General features: G+C 44.1%; 1 protein-coding gene across 1 annotated transcript in view; it reads right to left on the reverse strand.

The window, feature by feature from the left end:
- cusr (Copper-only SOD repeat protein) overlaps positions 1-17,537 on the reverse strand; it is a 124,313-nt gene extending 106,776 nt beyond the window's left edge. The window contains exons 1-3 of the mRNA XM_078223191.1: positions 17,447-17,537; positions 15,245-17,327; positions 3,985-4,075 (exon numbers count right to left, since the gene is read on the reverse strand). Of these exons, the coding sequence (XP_078079317.1) occupies positions 3,985-4,075; positions 15,245-17,327; positions 17,447-17,486 (2,214 nt within the window). The 5' untranslated portion in view covers positions 17,487-17,537. The remainder of the gene's footprint in view (positions 1-3,984; positions 4,076-15,244; positions 17,328-17,446) is intronic.
- Positions 17,538-18,064: the final 527 nt, after the last annotated feature.

Genomic DNA, 18,064 nt, shown 5'->3' on the forward strand with positions numbered 1-18,064 from the left:
GGCTCAACTTCCTTACCAAGAGCCATGCCTACAGCAGACAGAAAGGTTCACCTATCCCAGGCACCTCTGCCAAGTTCCAATCAGCTGGAATCTGAGCAGAACCCAGCATCCTGATGTCCAGCTAGAATTCCTGCCTCAACAGAAAAAGCTGGAAAATCTCAGCAGGTCTGATAGCGCGAGTCTGAGTCGTCAGAGCTCTGACAAAGGGTCATCTAGACTCAAAACGTTGGCTTGATTCTCTCTCCACAGATGCTGTCAGGCCTGCTGAGATTTTCCAGATTTTTCTGTTTTCCTTTCAAATTCCAGCATCAGCAGTAGTTTGTCTTTATCTCAGAATTTCTGCCTGTCAAGTCTTTGGGCAGAATTTTACAGTCTCGCTCGTCCTGGAACCATAAAATCCCGTCCGAGGTCAACAGATCTTTCCATTGTCTACCCCTCGCCCGCTCCGATTCCTGTGCCAGGCCGGGTGTAAAATTCCAGCCTTTGTGTCTGACTTAGACTGCAGGGCTACCATTGGAACCATTGGGCAAGATATCTATAGGCTTACAAATTAGGATTTTTCAAAAGCAAAGCCCAAATGAGTCTGATGAAAGGCAACACTGACAGGAGCAGAAAACCCAGCAGCAAAGCCAAGAGATGCTTGGCATACTTCAGGGATGTAGTCTGGATAAGCATCCTTTGGATGGCGGGGGATGATTAAGAATGTCCCACTGACTCCACCATCTGCACGATTTCCCCCATCTCCACATAGCACACTCCAAGCCCCTTGCCCATTCAGGAGATACCTGAGAATAACTGCCTGTGTGCGAGGCAGCCCTAAACTATTTTAGTCTTGTCAAATTCACTGTCTGTAGAGGGATAACCAGTGCTGGCGGTTCCCTCAGAGTATGCTGATGAGGCAAGACGACCAATTTCTATCAATCACTGGGCATCTTGGCTTGAGTGCTTCATCATTTTAGCCTAGTACTTTCAGAGCAGAAACATGGAAGAATAAGTGTTTGAATAAATAGAGCAATTTTTATACTGCTTTATTATGTTTTATCATTGCTTATGCTTCAGGTAAAAATGTATGTTTATGGTGTCTTTCAGTTTATGGTTAGACATTCGAGCATCATTGTACAATCCAGAAAATTCCAAAATCCAGAAATGACTTGGTCAGTGTATATGTGACTATGATTCACATTCTCAGCCCATACACTGGAAATGCTGAACCTTTTTTGTTTCTGTTCATTCATAGGATGTGAGCATCACTGACTGGGCCAGAATTTATTGCCCATCCCTAAATGCCTTTGGCCTGAGTGACTTGTTGGGCCATTTAAGAGGGCTGCTAAGGGTCAACCACATTGCTATGGCTCTGGAGTCATATGTAGGCCAGAACAGGTAAGGATGGCGGATTTCCTTCCCTAAAGGGGATTAGTGAATCGAATAAACAACCGAATTAATAAGGCCAGTCAGCCTGACTTCAGTAGTGGGGAAAATGCGAGAATCCATTTTAAAAGATTTAATTGCAGATCACTTAGAAAGCAGTGGCAGGATTAGATAAAGTCAGCATGGATTTACGAAAGGGAAATTGTGCTTGACAAATCTACAGGAATTCTTCAAGTTGATGAGTGGGAGCCAGTGAATTGTTTATTTGGACTTTCAGAAGTCTTTTGCCAGGGATTAGCATGTAAAAGATTAGCATGTAAAATTAGATTAGCATAAGAGATTAGCATGTAAAATTAGATTAGCATAAGAGATTAGCATGTAAAATTAAAACACATGGGATTGGAAATAGTGCATTGAGATGGAAAGAAAACTGGTTGGTAGACAGGAAACAAAGAGTCGGAATTAAACGGGTCTTTTTCCAAATGGCAGGCAGTGATTAGTGGGATACAGCAGGGATCAGTGTAGGACCCCAGCTATTCACTATATATATTAATAATTTCGATGACGGAACTAAATGTAATATCTCCAAATTTGCAGATGACACAAAGCTGGGTGGGAGGGTGAGCTGTGAGGAGGATGCATAGATGCTTCAGCGTGACTTGGACAAGTTGGGCAAATACATGGCAGATGCAGTATACTGTGGATAAATGTGAGGTTATCCACTTTGGTAGCAAAAACAAGAAGGAAGATTGTTATCTGAATGGCTATTGATTGAGAGAGGGGAATGTGCAACAAGACTTGGGTGTCCTTGTCCCGTCGCTGAAAGTAAACATGCAGGTGCAGCAGGCGGTAAAGAAGGCAAATGGTACATTGGCCTTCATCGTGAGAAGATTCGAATACAGGAGCAGGGATGTCTTGCTGCAGTTATACAGGGCCTTGATGAGACCATACCTGGAATATTGTGTGCAGTTTTGGTCCCCTTAGCTGAGGAAGAAACATAGGAAAGGATGTTTTTGCTATGCAGGGAGTGCAGAAAAGGTTTACCAGACTGATTTCTGGGATAGCGAGACTAATGTAATAGGAGAGATTGGGTCAGTTAGGATTATGTTGGTAGGATTTCAGAAGAGTGAGGGGGTGGGATCTCATAGAAACCTATAAAATTCTAACAGGACTAGACAGGGTAGATGCAGGAAGGATATTCCCGATGGTGGGGGAGTCCAGACCAAGCGTCACAGTCTGAGGATTCAGGGTAAACCATTTAGGAGCGAGGTGAGGAGACATTTCTTCACCCAGAGAGTGTTAAGCCTGTGAAATTCTCCACCACAGAAACCGTTAAGGCCAAAACATTGTGGTCAGAACTTTCCGGCTTTCATGCCAGCAGGACTTTTTGGTCATGTTGACAGTGTACCTCCGCCGTGGTTTTAATTTGATTTATTATTGTCACATGTATTGGGATACAGTGAAAAGTATTGTTTCTTGCACGCTATACAGACAAAACATACCGTTCATAAAGTACATAGGGGTGAAGGAAAGGAGAGGGTGCCAAATATAGTGTTGCAGTTACATATAGGGTGAAGAGAAAGATTAACTTAATATATGATAGGTCCATTCAAAAGTCTGATGGCAGCAGGGAAGAGGCTGTTTTCCTGGCAGCACCGGGTGAAATCAATGGGAATTCCCATTGACAGCAATGGGACCAGAAGGTCCCGTCACCAACAGGGTGCCGTCTCCAGCCGCAAGAAACACACCGCAAGGAGGCCAGAGAATCCTTCCCTTAGTGCTTTCAAGAAGGAGTTAGATATAGCTCTTCGAGCTAAAGGGATCAAAGGATTTGGGGGGAGAAGAGCAGGAACAGTTGGATGATCAACCAAGAGCAGGCACAAAGGACTGAATGGTCAAATCTGCTCCTATTTTCTGTTTCTAATGCATTTTGATGACAAAGGAACAGTGAGCAGCGCAGTCCACAGGATATGAAGCTGAGTGGGGAAACCCCAGTGGAGTTCAAATCCATCACCTTAACCAATCAGCCGTGAATACAGCCGAAAACAATAGCTGCATTTTAAGTCCTTTGTCCATTCAGAACAAACATCTGTTTTTTTGGAGTTCTTTTTTTGAACATAGAATCCCTACATGCAGAAGGAGGCCATTTGGCCCTTCGAGTCTGCACCGACAACAATCCCACCCAGGCCCGATCCCTGTAATGCCATGTAGTTACCCTAGACCCCCTGACACTAAGGGTCAATTTATCATGGCCGATCTGCCTAACCCACACATCTTTGGACTGTCGGAGGAAACCGGAGAAAACCCATGCTGACATGGGGAGAATGTGCAAACTCCACGCAGACAGCCACGTGAAGCTGGAATTGAACCTGGGTCTCTGGCTCTGTGAGGCAGCAGTGCTAACCACTGTGCCACCGTGCCGGTTTGAAAGCAATGGGAATTTGGAATTGAGTGCATGTTTTTACAGGAGCAACATGATGTACATTACTGAACGAATCACAAAGGTGGAAATGGTCACCTCTTTAATTCCACAAAGTTGCTGCAGCAACACAGAGACAACCATCTTATCTTTAATTGCTGGGAAAAAGTAATTGTAAAAAACGAATAGTGCCTTACCAGAATAATTGTTCCCTTCACCATTCCACGAAACACTGCTTTGGCTTGAATATACTCTCCGCCTGTCGTATGCAGATTTGCACATTGTGAACTTTATTTCCCCAAGGGTCAGCGGTATTGCAGCAACCAAAAGAAAAAAACAATTAAATTAGAAACAAGTCAAAATTAATATAAAGTTCTAAAGTATATTTATTAATATTGTCACATGTAGGCTTACATTAACACTGCCATGAAGTTACTGTGAAAACCCCCTAGTTGCCACACTCTGGCACCTGTTCGGGTACACTGAGGGAGAATTTAGCACGGCCAATGCGCCTAACCCGCACCTCTTTCGGACAGTGGGAGGAAACCGGAGCACCCGGAGGAAACCCACACAGACACGGGGAGAACGTGCAGACTCCATGCAGACAGTGACCCAAGCCGGGAGTCAAACCTGGGTCCTGGCGCTGTGAGGCAGCAGTGCTAACCACTGTGCCATCGTGCCGCCCTAGGTTCATCTTCTAATGATTGCTCAGTTCTGGGTTTTTTCTAAGTGTGTCAACTTTAAAACCACGGAATAAATTTCTAAATAAAGATCTTGACAAGACGAGAACCTTGGAAATCTATAAACTTTGACTTACACTTTATAGACTTCAAACCTTTCCCCAAATAGATAACCATTAATTTCTTTCTCAAGTTAACTCAGCATAGAAGCTATGAAATCAGTAAGAAATAGATGCAACAAGTTAATGCAAAGCAGGGATCATTTTTTTACGAAAACTAAAACTGGAGTATATGTAAAATTGCAAAGCCCCAAGGGCTGGATTTGGTTCCCTTGGCTAAAGATTAAAGACAATGATGCCTGGTGGGCTCTATTCAGTTTATAGAGTCTATATACAGAGGATATATGAACACGGCATGTTTCCAGTAAAGATGGATGTGCAAGTTGGCACTTATATCAGAGGGATTTGTGAACAATAATGACGTCACAAGTGGCAATATTTCTCAGAAAGCATAGAGTTTCTTCCAGTGACATCACAAGAACACTAATGCTAACCTATCAGTGATTACTGCAATCCTTTGATAACTCTGAGAACTCTTTGCCCATCCTCCTCTTTATTCTTTTCTGCTTCATCAAGAGAGGAACACTGCGATAGGTTAGAGAAATAGAAGTCAGTAGAGATGAACAAATGCCAGGAGCCCAATATCCCGGTTGAGGCCGTCCTGATAGCCAGGTTCCGCACACATGAGGATGGCCTCAACCGGGATATTGGGTTCATGTCACACTATCTGTAACTCCCACAACCTGCCTGGACCTGCAAAATCTCACTAGCTGTCCTGTCTGGAGACAATACACATCTCTTTAACCTGTGCTTAATGCTCCCTCCACTCACATTGTCTGTATCTTTAAGACTTGATTAGCTGTAAAGGCTCACATTCCAATCATTATTCATGTAAATTGAGTTTGTGTCTTTGTGCCCTGTTTGTGACCAGAACTCCCACCCACCTGACGAAGGGACAGCCTGTTCCGAAAGCTTGTGGCTTTTGCTACCAAATAAACCTGTTGGACTTTAACCTGGTGTTGTTAGACTTCTTACAGAAAAGTGCGGCCAGGCAAAGATGGGCAGATAGGGTGCCCACTGGCAGGGGAGCATTAAATCAGGCCCGCGGCAAAGAAAAAGATACATCTTTACAAATAAATATATAACTAGCCAATATGGAGGCTGTAATACACCCAGGGTAAGTCTGAACTAGGGTTCAGAGGGTTGCTCTTTTAGACCTGACCAACTGCTCAAGGAAGAAACCAGACCCAGTCTTAATTAATCCGGGGTTAATACCATAGGCAGTGGGATAAGGCACTCAAGTGGGGATCAGTTACCCACTTAAAACTTCCAATTAGTGGCAGGGCAAGAAGGACCTTCCTCTTACGGACTTGTTTGGGGTAGAGGTAGAGTACCATGCGCCACCTTCACACCTGATTAAATGCCCCACTGTGAAACCCATTCTGGGGAGGGCAAAAGATCCCAACCATTATGTCAAAAAGTATTTCTTTATATGTACTCAAGTAACCATCCAACCAATGCCCTTCATCTGTATGCACTTAACCTCAATTGATGCAAATAGCAGTTGCCAAGTAGACATGCTGGCCACAATTTTACCGGCACGCCCGCCCCGATTCCAGGGGCGGGCGAGGCTCGGAGAACAGCATTCTCCGTGGCCTCGAGAGGGATCGTACGAACCTCGGGCAGACATGCCAGTAACATTCTGCCCGCTGAATCCAGCAAGTAAGTGGAAAGGCATTTAACTTTGGGATCAGGCAGTCCTCACCTGGGCGTTGTTGCTGGTCACCTGCGCTTCCTACTTGGAACAATTTGGTCATGCAAACAAGCCCCGCTCCATCTTGCCTCCATTTTCTTTTTAATTTTTTAGAAACATAGAACATAGAAACATAGAAAAGCTACAGCACAAAACAGGCCCTTCATCTTTTACTCCATCTTTAAAATTACAAAGCCAATGCTCAGAGTGGACCAGGCAAACCCAAATCCATTTCCTTGCTTGCTCCAAAAGCCAAATTCAAAATCCAATTGAATCCAATTCATGGTCCCCACAAGGGAGACCAACAAGGCCCAAGCTGACATGACAAGGCAATGCACCCCATCATGGGCCTGAACTGACGCTTGATCTGAGCCAAAAGGCCCAGAAGCGATCCCATTAAAACAGGAAAAGGGTGGACTGAGGGCAACTTTGTGGCAAGATTCTGATTTTTAAACACTTTAATCTTTTGTGTGTTGCTTGCCAACTTCTGTTACTGTCACCTTATGCAAAGTCCAGTTCAGGGTGTTTGTTTTTTTGGTGGCAATACATTTCATGAGATGTAATTCATAAGTCTTGCCAAGACCTTAGCAACCTTAGAAACCCTACAGTACAGAAAGCGGCCATTTGGCCCATCAAGTCTGCACCGACCACAATCCCACCCAGGCCCTACCCCCATGTCCCTACATATTTTACCCACTAATCCCTCTAACCTACGCATCTCAGGACACTAAGGGGCAATTTTAGCCTGGCCAATCAACCTAACCCGCACATCTTTGGACTGTGGGAGGAAACCGGAGCACCCGGAGGAAACCCACGCAGACACGAGGAGAATGTGCAAACTCCACACAGACAGTGACCCAAGCCGGGAATCGAACCCAGATCCCTGGAGCTGTGAAGCAGCAGTGCTAACCGCTGTGCTACCGTGCTGCCCCTTGTCAACCTTTTCCTGAATTTGCTTGTGGACACGCACATCACACTGCTGCCTCACAGTGCCAGAGACCCGGCTTCAATTCCCGGCTTGGGTCACTGTCTGTGTGGAGCTTGCACATCCTCCCCATGTCTGCGTGGGTTTCCTCCGGGTGCTCCGGTTTCCTCCCACAGTCTGAAAGACGTGCTGGCTAGGTGCATTGACCCGAACAGGTGCCGGAGTGTGCCGACTAGGGGAATTCCACAGTGACTTAATTGCAGCGTTAATGTAAGCCTTACTTGTGACTAATAAATAAACTTTAAAATATGTCCTGAAAATCTTTACTGATGCCACAACAGAAAATGCTGGAAAATCTCAGCAGGTCTGACAGCATCTGTGGAGAGGGAATGGAACTAATATTCTGAGTATGGGTGACCCCTTGTCAGATTTTTACTGATGCTGTTAGTTTCGGAAGAAATGACAACTTCTGAGATCTGATTGCTAGGAGTTAAGTGACCTCAATTTATAGAACCCACCAACCCCCCACTTCACCATGCACCATTACCTGGAAAAAGGATGAATATTACAACAGCTGTAGCAGTTGTTACATAGCTTGCAACATGTTCCTCAGTGAGAAAGATTAACGATTTAATTCCTAGACATTTATGGGAGCCATAAGATTTTGCAGTCTGTTGATTTCAACTCTGATATCAGTCAGAGCGACAGTAATCTTTCCAAATCCATTCACATTAATCACAAAGGTTTTATGCTGAATATTAAGTTAACCATAGAACAGCAATAAAATAACAAAACTGGTAACACGGCACTCGTATCAGTGGACTGATTTTTTTTCGCTATTTCCCAAATATCATAGAAACCCTACAGTGCAGAAGGAGGCCATTTGGCCCATCGAGTCTGCACCGACCACAATCCCACCCAGGCCCTACCCCCACATATTTACCCGCTAATCCCTCTAACCTAAGCATCTCAGGATTCTAAGGGGCAATTTTTAACCTGGCCAATCAACCTAACCCGCACATCTTTGGACTGTGGGAGGAAACCAGAGCACCCGGAGGAAACCCACGCAGACACGAGGAGAATGTGCAAACTCCACACAGACAGTGACCCAAGCCGGGAATCGAACCCAGGTCCCTGGAGCTGTGAAGCAGCAGGGCTAACCATTGTGCTACCATGCCGCCCATATGCAGAATAAATAATGGCAACACCAAAAAAGGCTAACATTTAGATTTGAACCAACACAATGCTGCTGCTATAGCTCCACTCAAAGAGCTGCTACATAATTAGTTTTTTTTTAAAGTGCCTCCTTACAGACAGAATTATCATATTCAGTTGATTAATATGAGTTCTAATTTTACTGCTAATTGTTCGAGACCCAGGCACAAACCCCTAGTGACACAAATGTAAAAAGAGCTTGTGGAAATAGTGAAGCTAAATGTATATATTAGTTTTTAAACAGAATGTACACCCACCGTAAATATCATGAACATTCAGTTCTATACCAAGCTGTTAGTGGAATAATCTGCTGTTTCTCCCAATTGGTTCATTCCTATGATGCATTTTTTAAAAATGCAGTTGTGGTTTAGGCCAGGAATTGTTTCAACCTACGTGACCACATAACATGTAACAGTTCCAGAGCAAGGAATGTGTTATAAATGCTGGCCTGACCAGTGATACCCAAATCCCAGGAATGAATAAAAAAGACAACTTGGACACAACTTGATTCTTTGGGCTTGTTAATGCTTTTACTCAATTTAATAAACTCCACGCAGGGACAGAAAAGGCACTATTTTAACTCTACGAGGTATTCTGTGTTGTAATGTTCACATAGCGATTGCCCCAATGTGTTTGCAACACCGCTGCGATTTTAGAGGATTGATGGCAAACATCAAAAAAAGGAGAGAAGGCAGGAATATCTGGAGTTAGGATCATAGAATCCCTATAGTGCAGAAGGAGGCCATTCAACCCATCGAGTCTGTACCGACCACAATCCCATCCAGGCCCTATTCCCGTAACCCCACATATTTACCTTGCTAATCCTCCTGACACTAGGGTCAATTTAGCATGGCCAATCAACCTAACCCGCACATCTTTGGAGTGTGGGAGGAAACCGGAGCACCCGGAGGAAACCCACGCAAACACGGGGAGAACGTGCAAACTCCACACAGAGAGTGCCCCGAGGCCGGAATTGAACCCGGGTCTCTGGCGCTGTGAGGCAGCAGTGCTAACCACTGTGCCACCATGTTGCCCCGTGCTGTTAGACAGAAACATTGAGTGTCAATAGAAACAAACTTACCATTTTAGTTTGAAAAAGGGGTGAAGGTGAATTGAATGATACAATTTCTGGCATAGATATTGGTTTGCATTCCCCATAGCAACATCCCACTAATTTCGCACGATGCTGTTTTGTGGAGTGACCCATTGAGGGGTACCGTGTCAAATAGTTTGTGAAATTCCAGATAGGCAATGGATATACTTTCAGCCACCAACCTGATCAGGTCTTACAAAGTTCAATCAAGTTATTCAGATAAAATCTGCTTTTTCCAGAAGGCATGCTGGGTCCTCCTATTTTTCTATTTCTTCTAGCAGGACTGAATAGCAGCCAACCCAGAAGATCAAAATGAAGGACATGTTCTCCATTCCCATCTACCTGTGACCTGGGCAAAGTGGGCAGGGAAATCAGTGTCCAAGGCTGCTGCCAGAAATAGATAGAAGCTTCATTAAGTGTATGCAAGTTAGAATCGTGTGGTGTACACGGGACTCGAATACAATTTTGAACTTCAAATACATGAGCTCCACTCAGCATGCTATATGCTTAAAAGGGGAGGCGATGGCCTAGTGGTATTATCTCTAGACTATTAATCCAGAAACTCAGCTAATGCTGTGGGGACCTGGGTTTGAATCCCACCATGGCAGATGATGGAATTTGAATTCAATAAAAAATATCTGGAATTAAGAATCTACTGATGATCATAAAACCATTGTTGATTGTCGGAAAAACCCATCTGGTTCATTAATGTCCTTAGGAAATCTGCCGTCCTTATCTGGCCTACATGTGACTCCAGAGCCACAGCAATGTGGTTGACTCTCAAACTGCCCTCTGAAAAGGCCATGCAAGCCATTCAGTTCAAGGGCAACTAGGGTTGGGCAATAAATGCTGGCCAGCCAGCGACGCCCATGTCCCACGGATAAAAGAAAAGTGACCAATGGAAGAATTATTGAAACTGCAACTTTAGAACTTTGTTCTTCCTGTGTCTCTTTAATAATCTTTCTCCATTGCTGGGCATCACTCCCCCTGACCCCAAAAAAGTCACAACATCTAGTTCAGTACATGAGGGTAGTAACTGGACTCCCCACATTGTGGGCAGTGGACTGCCTATGAGTAGTTCTCTACCACTGACAACTCATCAGGATTAGTTCATTCAGGCAGCCTACTAAAATTGCTGGAATTAAGATAATTAATAACAGAATCTTATTTCACTTCCCTGTGAAGTGTAATGGCAAGGAGACATTTGTGACAAGCAAAGATTCGGTTACATTATATTAACTCAGAGCTTGAAATTGAGAGGGCTGATGTAGAATGCTGTACGTCAGGGTACCTGGCAGCTGAAAGTTAAGCTTCATGGCAACTGGATTAAAAAAAATAGAACTTATGGGCAAGGCTTAATATTAACACCCACAAGTGCTGCCGCCAGATACCTTTTCAAGGAGCCTCCTGCCAACAAACATTCCTTACTTGTCCAATTACTAATTGACCTTCAGGTTTTTCCTCACGCTATTAGCCTGAAAGTTTCCCTTTCCAGCTTTTAAATGTGTCGCAACCTAATTCCCTTACCTCTCGTTTACATATTGAAACAAAATAGCACAATTTACACATGCACAATGTATAAAGAAATTCAAACAAAAATGGTATGTCCACAATAGCTGGTTTGGAAAACCTCTGCCCGAGACTCTGATGAACCTTACAGAGGAAATGTACCCTGAAGCCTCTCCTTTACAGTTTACATCATTGAAGTACACAGGATGTAGAAGCTGGAGCAGGCTCTTTGAACCTGCCCCGCCCTTCAATAATATGACCTGGCTATGGTTAAACTCCACTTTGCTGTCTATCCCCCCAATAATTTTTGACTCCCTTGCCGATCAAAAATCTGAATTTATTCAAGGCAGAGTTAGACAATGACCCAACCTCCACTGCTCTCTGGTGAAGGGAATTCCACATACTAATGACTCTGAGATAAGACATTTCTTCTCATCTCTTGCCTTAGAACAGTAGACTTTATTCTTCAACTGTATACCCTGGTCCTGGTCTTTCCCACAAGTTGAAAAATCCACGCATTATCTACCCCATCAAACCCCTATACTCTTCAATAGGATCAGCTTTCACTCTTCTAAACTCAGGTAAACAATACTAGCTCTAAACTTGCATAAAGCTTTTTTAAAAGCTTATTTATTAGTCACAAGTAGGCTGACATTCACACTGCAATGAAGTTACCATGAAAATCCCCTAATCGTCAAACTGCGGCACCTGTTTGGGTACACTGAGGGAGAATTTACCATGGCCAATTCATCTAACCTGCACATCTTTGGACTGTGGGAAGAAACCAGAGCACCTGGAGGAAACTCACGCAGACACAGGGAGAATGTGCAAACTCCACACAGACAGTGACCCAAGCTGGGAATTGAACCCAGGTCCCTGGCACTGTGAGGCAGTCATGCTAACCACAGTGCTACCGTGCACCAAATACTTGTACCTTATGGACAATGTGTTTGATCAAATGTTCTTTCTTTAGTATAAAGGTAGGACTCTTCATCACCAGTTTTGATGTTACACCTTGTGTCTTTTGAAATCACGTTTTGCCCTGTTATCACATATCAGTCAGTATTTTAAACAACGTACTTTCTGAATCTTGACAAAGCTCCCGAGATTATTCAGCTATTTGAGATGTATTAAGTTAATCTTTAAGTTTGCAGTCTTTTAATCTTTAATGACAGTTGAAGTTAATGGGCAGTGGCTAAATTTTACACGGTACCTCAGAGAGCCAATAATACAATTAGTAATGGGAGCCAACCTTCTGCATCATTGTTCATTGACAAATTAGGGAATTGCACTGCAGCCTCACAGCAAGCTAGGCTGAAGTCCCCATTTTAAAGTTCAGTAAGAAAGAAGTTTCCATTTTAACTCTTGTTACTCCAAAAAAATAGTTTGAATACAAGCCACGTTTATATAACCGACTTCATAATTTAAACCTCTTTATCCCTGGTATCATTTTGGTACATGGTGGACGGTCTTTATGTACTCATTCCACAGTAGAAGTGCACCACCCACCATAGTGGTAAAGTTCCCACCACAGGTATCCAGGGCACCTCTGATCTTGTTGCATTTAGGACCATGATTAGCAATCTGTAATGACTTCAATCAGGCCATCGAGGTTGCCCTATTGGAATATGAACTCCCTGATCAAGGATTCACCCGGTGTGGAGCGGGGGTTGGGGTTGGGGTTGGTGGGGGGTCGTCCAATCTGACTGTCTGCCCCTTTTCTGCAGCTATATTCACGGCTGGGTGTCCCTGGAAAGGGAGCATGCAATGTCCAAGGGTATCGTTGATGCCTTCCATGCCCACTGGGCACCGCAGGGACTGGGGTGTATTATTGACCCCTTTAATCACATTTTAATTTGATGTTTTAAATTTCCTTTCCGCTTTGTCTTTTGTTTCGGGCAGTTCCCCTCCTTTTAGGGAGCTGCCCTTTTTGAGTTGTCCCGAGGTTAAGTTGATTTTTGTTTATTTGGTTAAACTCAAAAGATATCCCTGATTAAGGAGTCAATTGATGGACCAATAAGGGAGCCTTTTCCTTGTATTTAACCGGGAGCGTCAGTTCCTTTGGCACTGCTGATGGTAGACTGCTGACTGATAGCACTCTGTGTACTGCTGTTAGAATTGTACATAAAGGGATTTTGGTGAAGGGACTTCTGCCTCTGAAGACTTATTATACACTCACAGATCGACAACGAACAAGAAATGAGGCCAGTGGACCAATTTTCCAAGGTCTTCATTAAGTGCATGCAATGTTTGCAGAATTAAGGTTGTGCCCATTTCAGACACAATTCAATTTCATGACCCTGGTGTCTAGTCTCTCAAAAGCTTCACTTCTGATCTTTAAACATTACTTTGTATAATGAGCAAGTTATACGTATTCCTTGCAAACAATAGAAGATAAAAATGACAAATGAGTCACCGATATTAAAGATGCCATCCAAACCTATATCAAATTAACCTTTCTAAATAATTTATTACCAACTGGCTTGGAACTGCAGTATCACATGGATTTCCTAACTTAACTACCTGTCTCTATTTCCCAGAAAATGGAAACATGATCATCTAACATCAAGCTACAAATGTTCTTGTATTTTATAGTGTCAGAATCTAATTGTGATCCCAATTACTATGCTCAATACAAAAATGTTCTACAACGGTCAGAGTGAGGGCACGGTCAACATTTTAAAAAGCCATTGCCATAGGATTGTGTCAATCTCTGGGGAAAAAATAAATTGAGTTACACTGTGCATGCATCCTCTGCTTTTACAGTCTTTTACTGTATTCACCCTATTCCATGTCTTTCTCAACCTACTTGAATCTATATCTACCCTCACATCTCTGTCCGTGGAAAAAGTAGCTAGCATCACAATTAGCAACTGTTTCACTCAACATTTTAAATACATTCTTGTTTTAGTTAGAAGTCTCACAACACCAGGTTAAAGTCCAACAGGTTTATTTGGAATCACAAGCTTTCGGAGCGCTGCTCCTCCCTCAGTGCTGTTTCTCCACTCACCTGAGAAAGGAGCAGCGCTCCGAAAGTTTGTGATTCCAAATAAACCTGTTGGACTTTAACGTGGTATTGTGAGACTTCTTACCACCCCAGTCCAAAGCCAGTATCTCCACATCATTCCTGTTTTAAACTAGCATTTAAGGTAATACACATGATGTCAAATTTTGACAGGTACAAACTTGCAACTTATATTTTGGAGGACATGAGAGAGAACAGGTCAATAGCGATGCAGACAACTAAACGCTGTCTTTAACTTACTGGTATTTGAGTCTCTAACTCACAGCCAGTGCGTATGTTGTCATTAGTGGGTAAACCCTTTATCCAACAATGGGAGTCACCCTGAAAATAGTCAAAGCGCTGCCAAACTCAAATAGGTGAACCCAACCTCAAAATAATATGTGCAAATTAGCTGAAGACCATGTCCCCTCCTAGCTCAGATGGGAAATCCTACTGATGATTTACAACTGGATACAGGAGGTGGAACTACAACATGTATTTAACATCATAAATGTCCCAAGGCACTTCATAGATTCAGAAACTGATACGAATGGCAATTTGCCCTCTAATTTCTCTGTGCTGTGCGTAGTCTGTTGTTTCACTGTGTGGCCCCTTTAAGATTGGTGCACATCTTAAAGAGACCATATATTGTGTGTGGCCTGTTTGTACCCTCGCGTGGATTGCCGCTCAGTCTCACAGCTTAGTGGCAATGTTGATGATTAGTAATAGGAGAAATATAACTTTGAGTTCCATTGAGCCAAACAGGTCAAGAAAATCCCAATTGAGCTCTGGCTTGTGCTCAGTAACCAGACTTCAGTCAGGTTGGCAGTTTGGTTAAACCAATACTTCACAATCAACCAGGGCTTTCATTCATAATTTCCACCCAGTCATCTCTGATGGAAAGTACAAACATGGACTCGGGATGAAAACAGGGGTGGGCTATAACACACCCAAAGTTCAGTAGGTTGCCATCACTCCCTATCTAGGCTTACACACATCAAAACCAGCCACTTAGGTAAGATAGTGAGTAGCTACCTGCCCAGTGGAGCTGCATTCCTATCTGAGACCCCTTTTTGAAGAGAGGAGTAAATTGGGAGAGAAGAATAAATACTTTTGGATACTTAAGAATCCATAGCCCATGTTGAGAAAATTGAGAAGATCAGTGTACCATTCCAATCAGCCACATGCAGGAAAAAAATGACAAGTTTGTAAAACTTACCGTAATCCGTTTGTCTGATAAATAACCAAAGAACGACTCACAACGCTGTGAGGTCCAAACAAGGGCAAGTTCTGGTCCGTGTAGTTAGCAGATAATTGGTTCAGGTTATTCAGTGTTCCGAATTTCCCACTGATATCGCCAACTTCATACTGGTCAACTGTACCATTGCCTGGCTCAGGGGACAACGATCCATTCACACCAAATGGGTTGTAACGGCGTCCAACGCTAGCATCAGAACAGGCATCCATATTAGGCAAATTATCTTTGATGGGAAGAGTGTGGATGCTGTAACTTCCTGCTTCACTTTTCAGATTTGTTAAGTCAACCTGCACAACCGTACGGTCTAAATCAGACAATTGTTTGAATGCCACATTTCCATTTACAGTCCCAACACCCTTCCATGAATTAATTTTCAGTGAAGTTGGGTGAAGGATGGTGACATTGGCACACGCTAAGGGAGAGGTTACCATATTCCTTTTATTGATGACCACAGATCGAGAAACAATGGACAATGGCCCAGCAAGTGCTGATGTAGTGTCAGTAAAAAAGTTCTTGGTGTCAACTACAATGGGGCGGTTGGTGAGACCAATGGCTTTATGTTTCTTGGCATAGTCTCCAACTTGACAGCGGAAAGGGCTGGCCGGGCCACACTCAGCGCCATACTGGGCACCAACATCTACTTTGACGGGGTTAAAAATCATCTTGGTACTCGAGCAAACATTTGGGTCAGAATCCAATTCAGAGCTGATGGGATATTCATGAATCTGCCAGAGGTGGTCGGTTGTAGCTAGGGCAGACGAATTGGTGTAAGAGAGGTCCATAAAAATGGATAAGTCTGAATAGGGGTTGCTTTTCAGCTGTCGAAAAATTATCCTTCCCGCCACTGGGCTCTTGAAGGTGGCCACTGCTGTCATGACCTCGCCAGGGTATCCAATCGCAGTGCACAGCCATCGGGTTGAATTGGGGTGGTGGATAACCACAGAACGCCCAACGATGCTGTTCCTCCCAAACAAGGGGAGATTCCAGTCCTCCAAGGTGACTTCATAATTCATCAGCCCCTTCAAGAAGCCATGTTTTCCACTCAAGTCCCCCATTTCATACTGGTCGTGGGTTTCATTTGTGTCTTGGGGATAGGAAGGGTCAGTAGAAATCTTCCCAAATGGATTCCAGTGCCCTCCGAGGTTATCATTGGCACAAAGTTGGTCTTTGGGAGAGCGGCGGAATGGCAATGGGAAATTGTGAACGTGGTAGGCGTTGGCCATCTCTCGCAGGTTGGCCAGGGACACGGTGTATTCTGTGGTGTCAAATGGGGAAGCCTGATGGAACTTGAAGGTTCCGGTGACCGCTTTCATGTCGATGTACGCCCAGACTTGTTTTGCCTCCAGCAGCCAGATTTCGGCACAGGACCACTCGGTGCCATCGTACACATACAGAAATTGCTTGGCGCTGCCCCCGACTGGCATGGCGACCCCAGCACCGCGATCTTTGACGGGTTTCAGAGGGGTGCCCACCTTGAAGGTGCCAAGCAAGGGCCAAGTGGGGGTCTGTGCCGGCAGGGTGCAGCGCTCTGCCCCAACTTGCAGGTAGACAGATACATTCCTTGGCACCGGGTTGCCACTCTTGGTCCACACCAGGTCGGTCAGGACCCGAGTGGAGTTCTCATCATCATCTTGGCGGATGTAGACATCTCCGGCTATGGATGAGAAAAACTTCCCTTGCCATGTCCTGGGGGTGCTCCCGACCTTCCTGAGAGTGGCGCACGCCGTGGTCAGGTTTCGACAGCCGCCTACGGTGACTGTCAGATCCGAGAGGTCGGCTTGAAGCTGGAAGAGTCTGCTCCCCTCCAGTGTCTGCGCCGTGCCGTTCGCCACCACCTCGTAGATCTTCTCGCCGATGCTTGCCTGGTCGCAGGGATTCTCGGAGTTGCCGTACATGACCGGGAATTGGTGCAGAGAGATGTTAAAGTAGCCGCAATCCATCGAGAGTTTGATCTGAATGAGCTGAGAAGAGGCATTCACTTCCACTCTGCCCTGAATCCCAGCCATGTTGATATCAGCTGTGTAGTATTGGGAAGACACCGAACCTTTTAACAAATAAAATAGTAATAAGATAGAATTATTCCCCATCCTTGCTCTGTTAACTGTTAAAAAGTCTTAAACAGAACACTGCAGCATTGTAACATGCAACAGAATAATTACTTACCAAACATTACAACCAGCAGCACTGTGCATCTTAAAGCCATGTTGCCTGGAGTACCAGCGAACTATTAAATGTGTGTGGACTCCAGGCAACTGAGCAAGACTTTTAGCGTTTTTTTTTTAACCAGTTTCTTTCATAACTCAGCCCATTGGAATCACTGCCTTGCGATTGGATGACTCCAAAGTTGTTCAGCCCACTGGGGCAGTCTGTGAGTGTAAGCTTTCAAAAGATGCAAGATTTTAATGTGCTCCGTTTCATTTAACGTGACCTTGCGTGGCTCTTTGTTTTATTAACTTGTGAAACACATTTACACACACAAGCCTCCAGTTAGTTCATTTTAGTGTTTCTTTTATTTCACAAATCCATATATAATCTGGAAAAAAAATCACAGAAAATTTCCCATCGTTACAAAACGCGATCATATTTACATTTTCCCTGAGATCATTTTAGTTTTGCTCTTGAACCCTTCATTCTGTTGAAAAAAAGGTTTGACAAAGGGTCATCTGGACTCGAAACGTCAGCTCTTTTCTCTCCTTTCAGGTGCCACCAGAACTGCTGAGATTTTCCAGCATTTTCTCTTTTGCCTTCGTTCTGGGTATTTCTTTTGCTTTCACAGTTCAC

This window comes from Mustelus asterias, chromosome 11 (assembly GCF_964213995.1).
Source record: "Mustelus asterias chromosome 11, sMusAst1.hap1.1, whole genome shotgun sequence".
In the NCBI taxonomy this organism is placed as follows: Eukaryota; Metazoa; Chordata; class Chondrichthyes; order Carcharhiniformes; family Triakidae; genus Mustelus; species Mustelus asterias.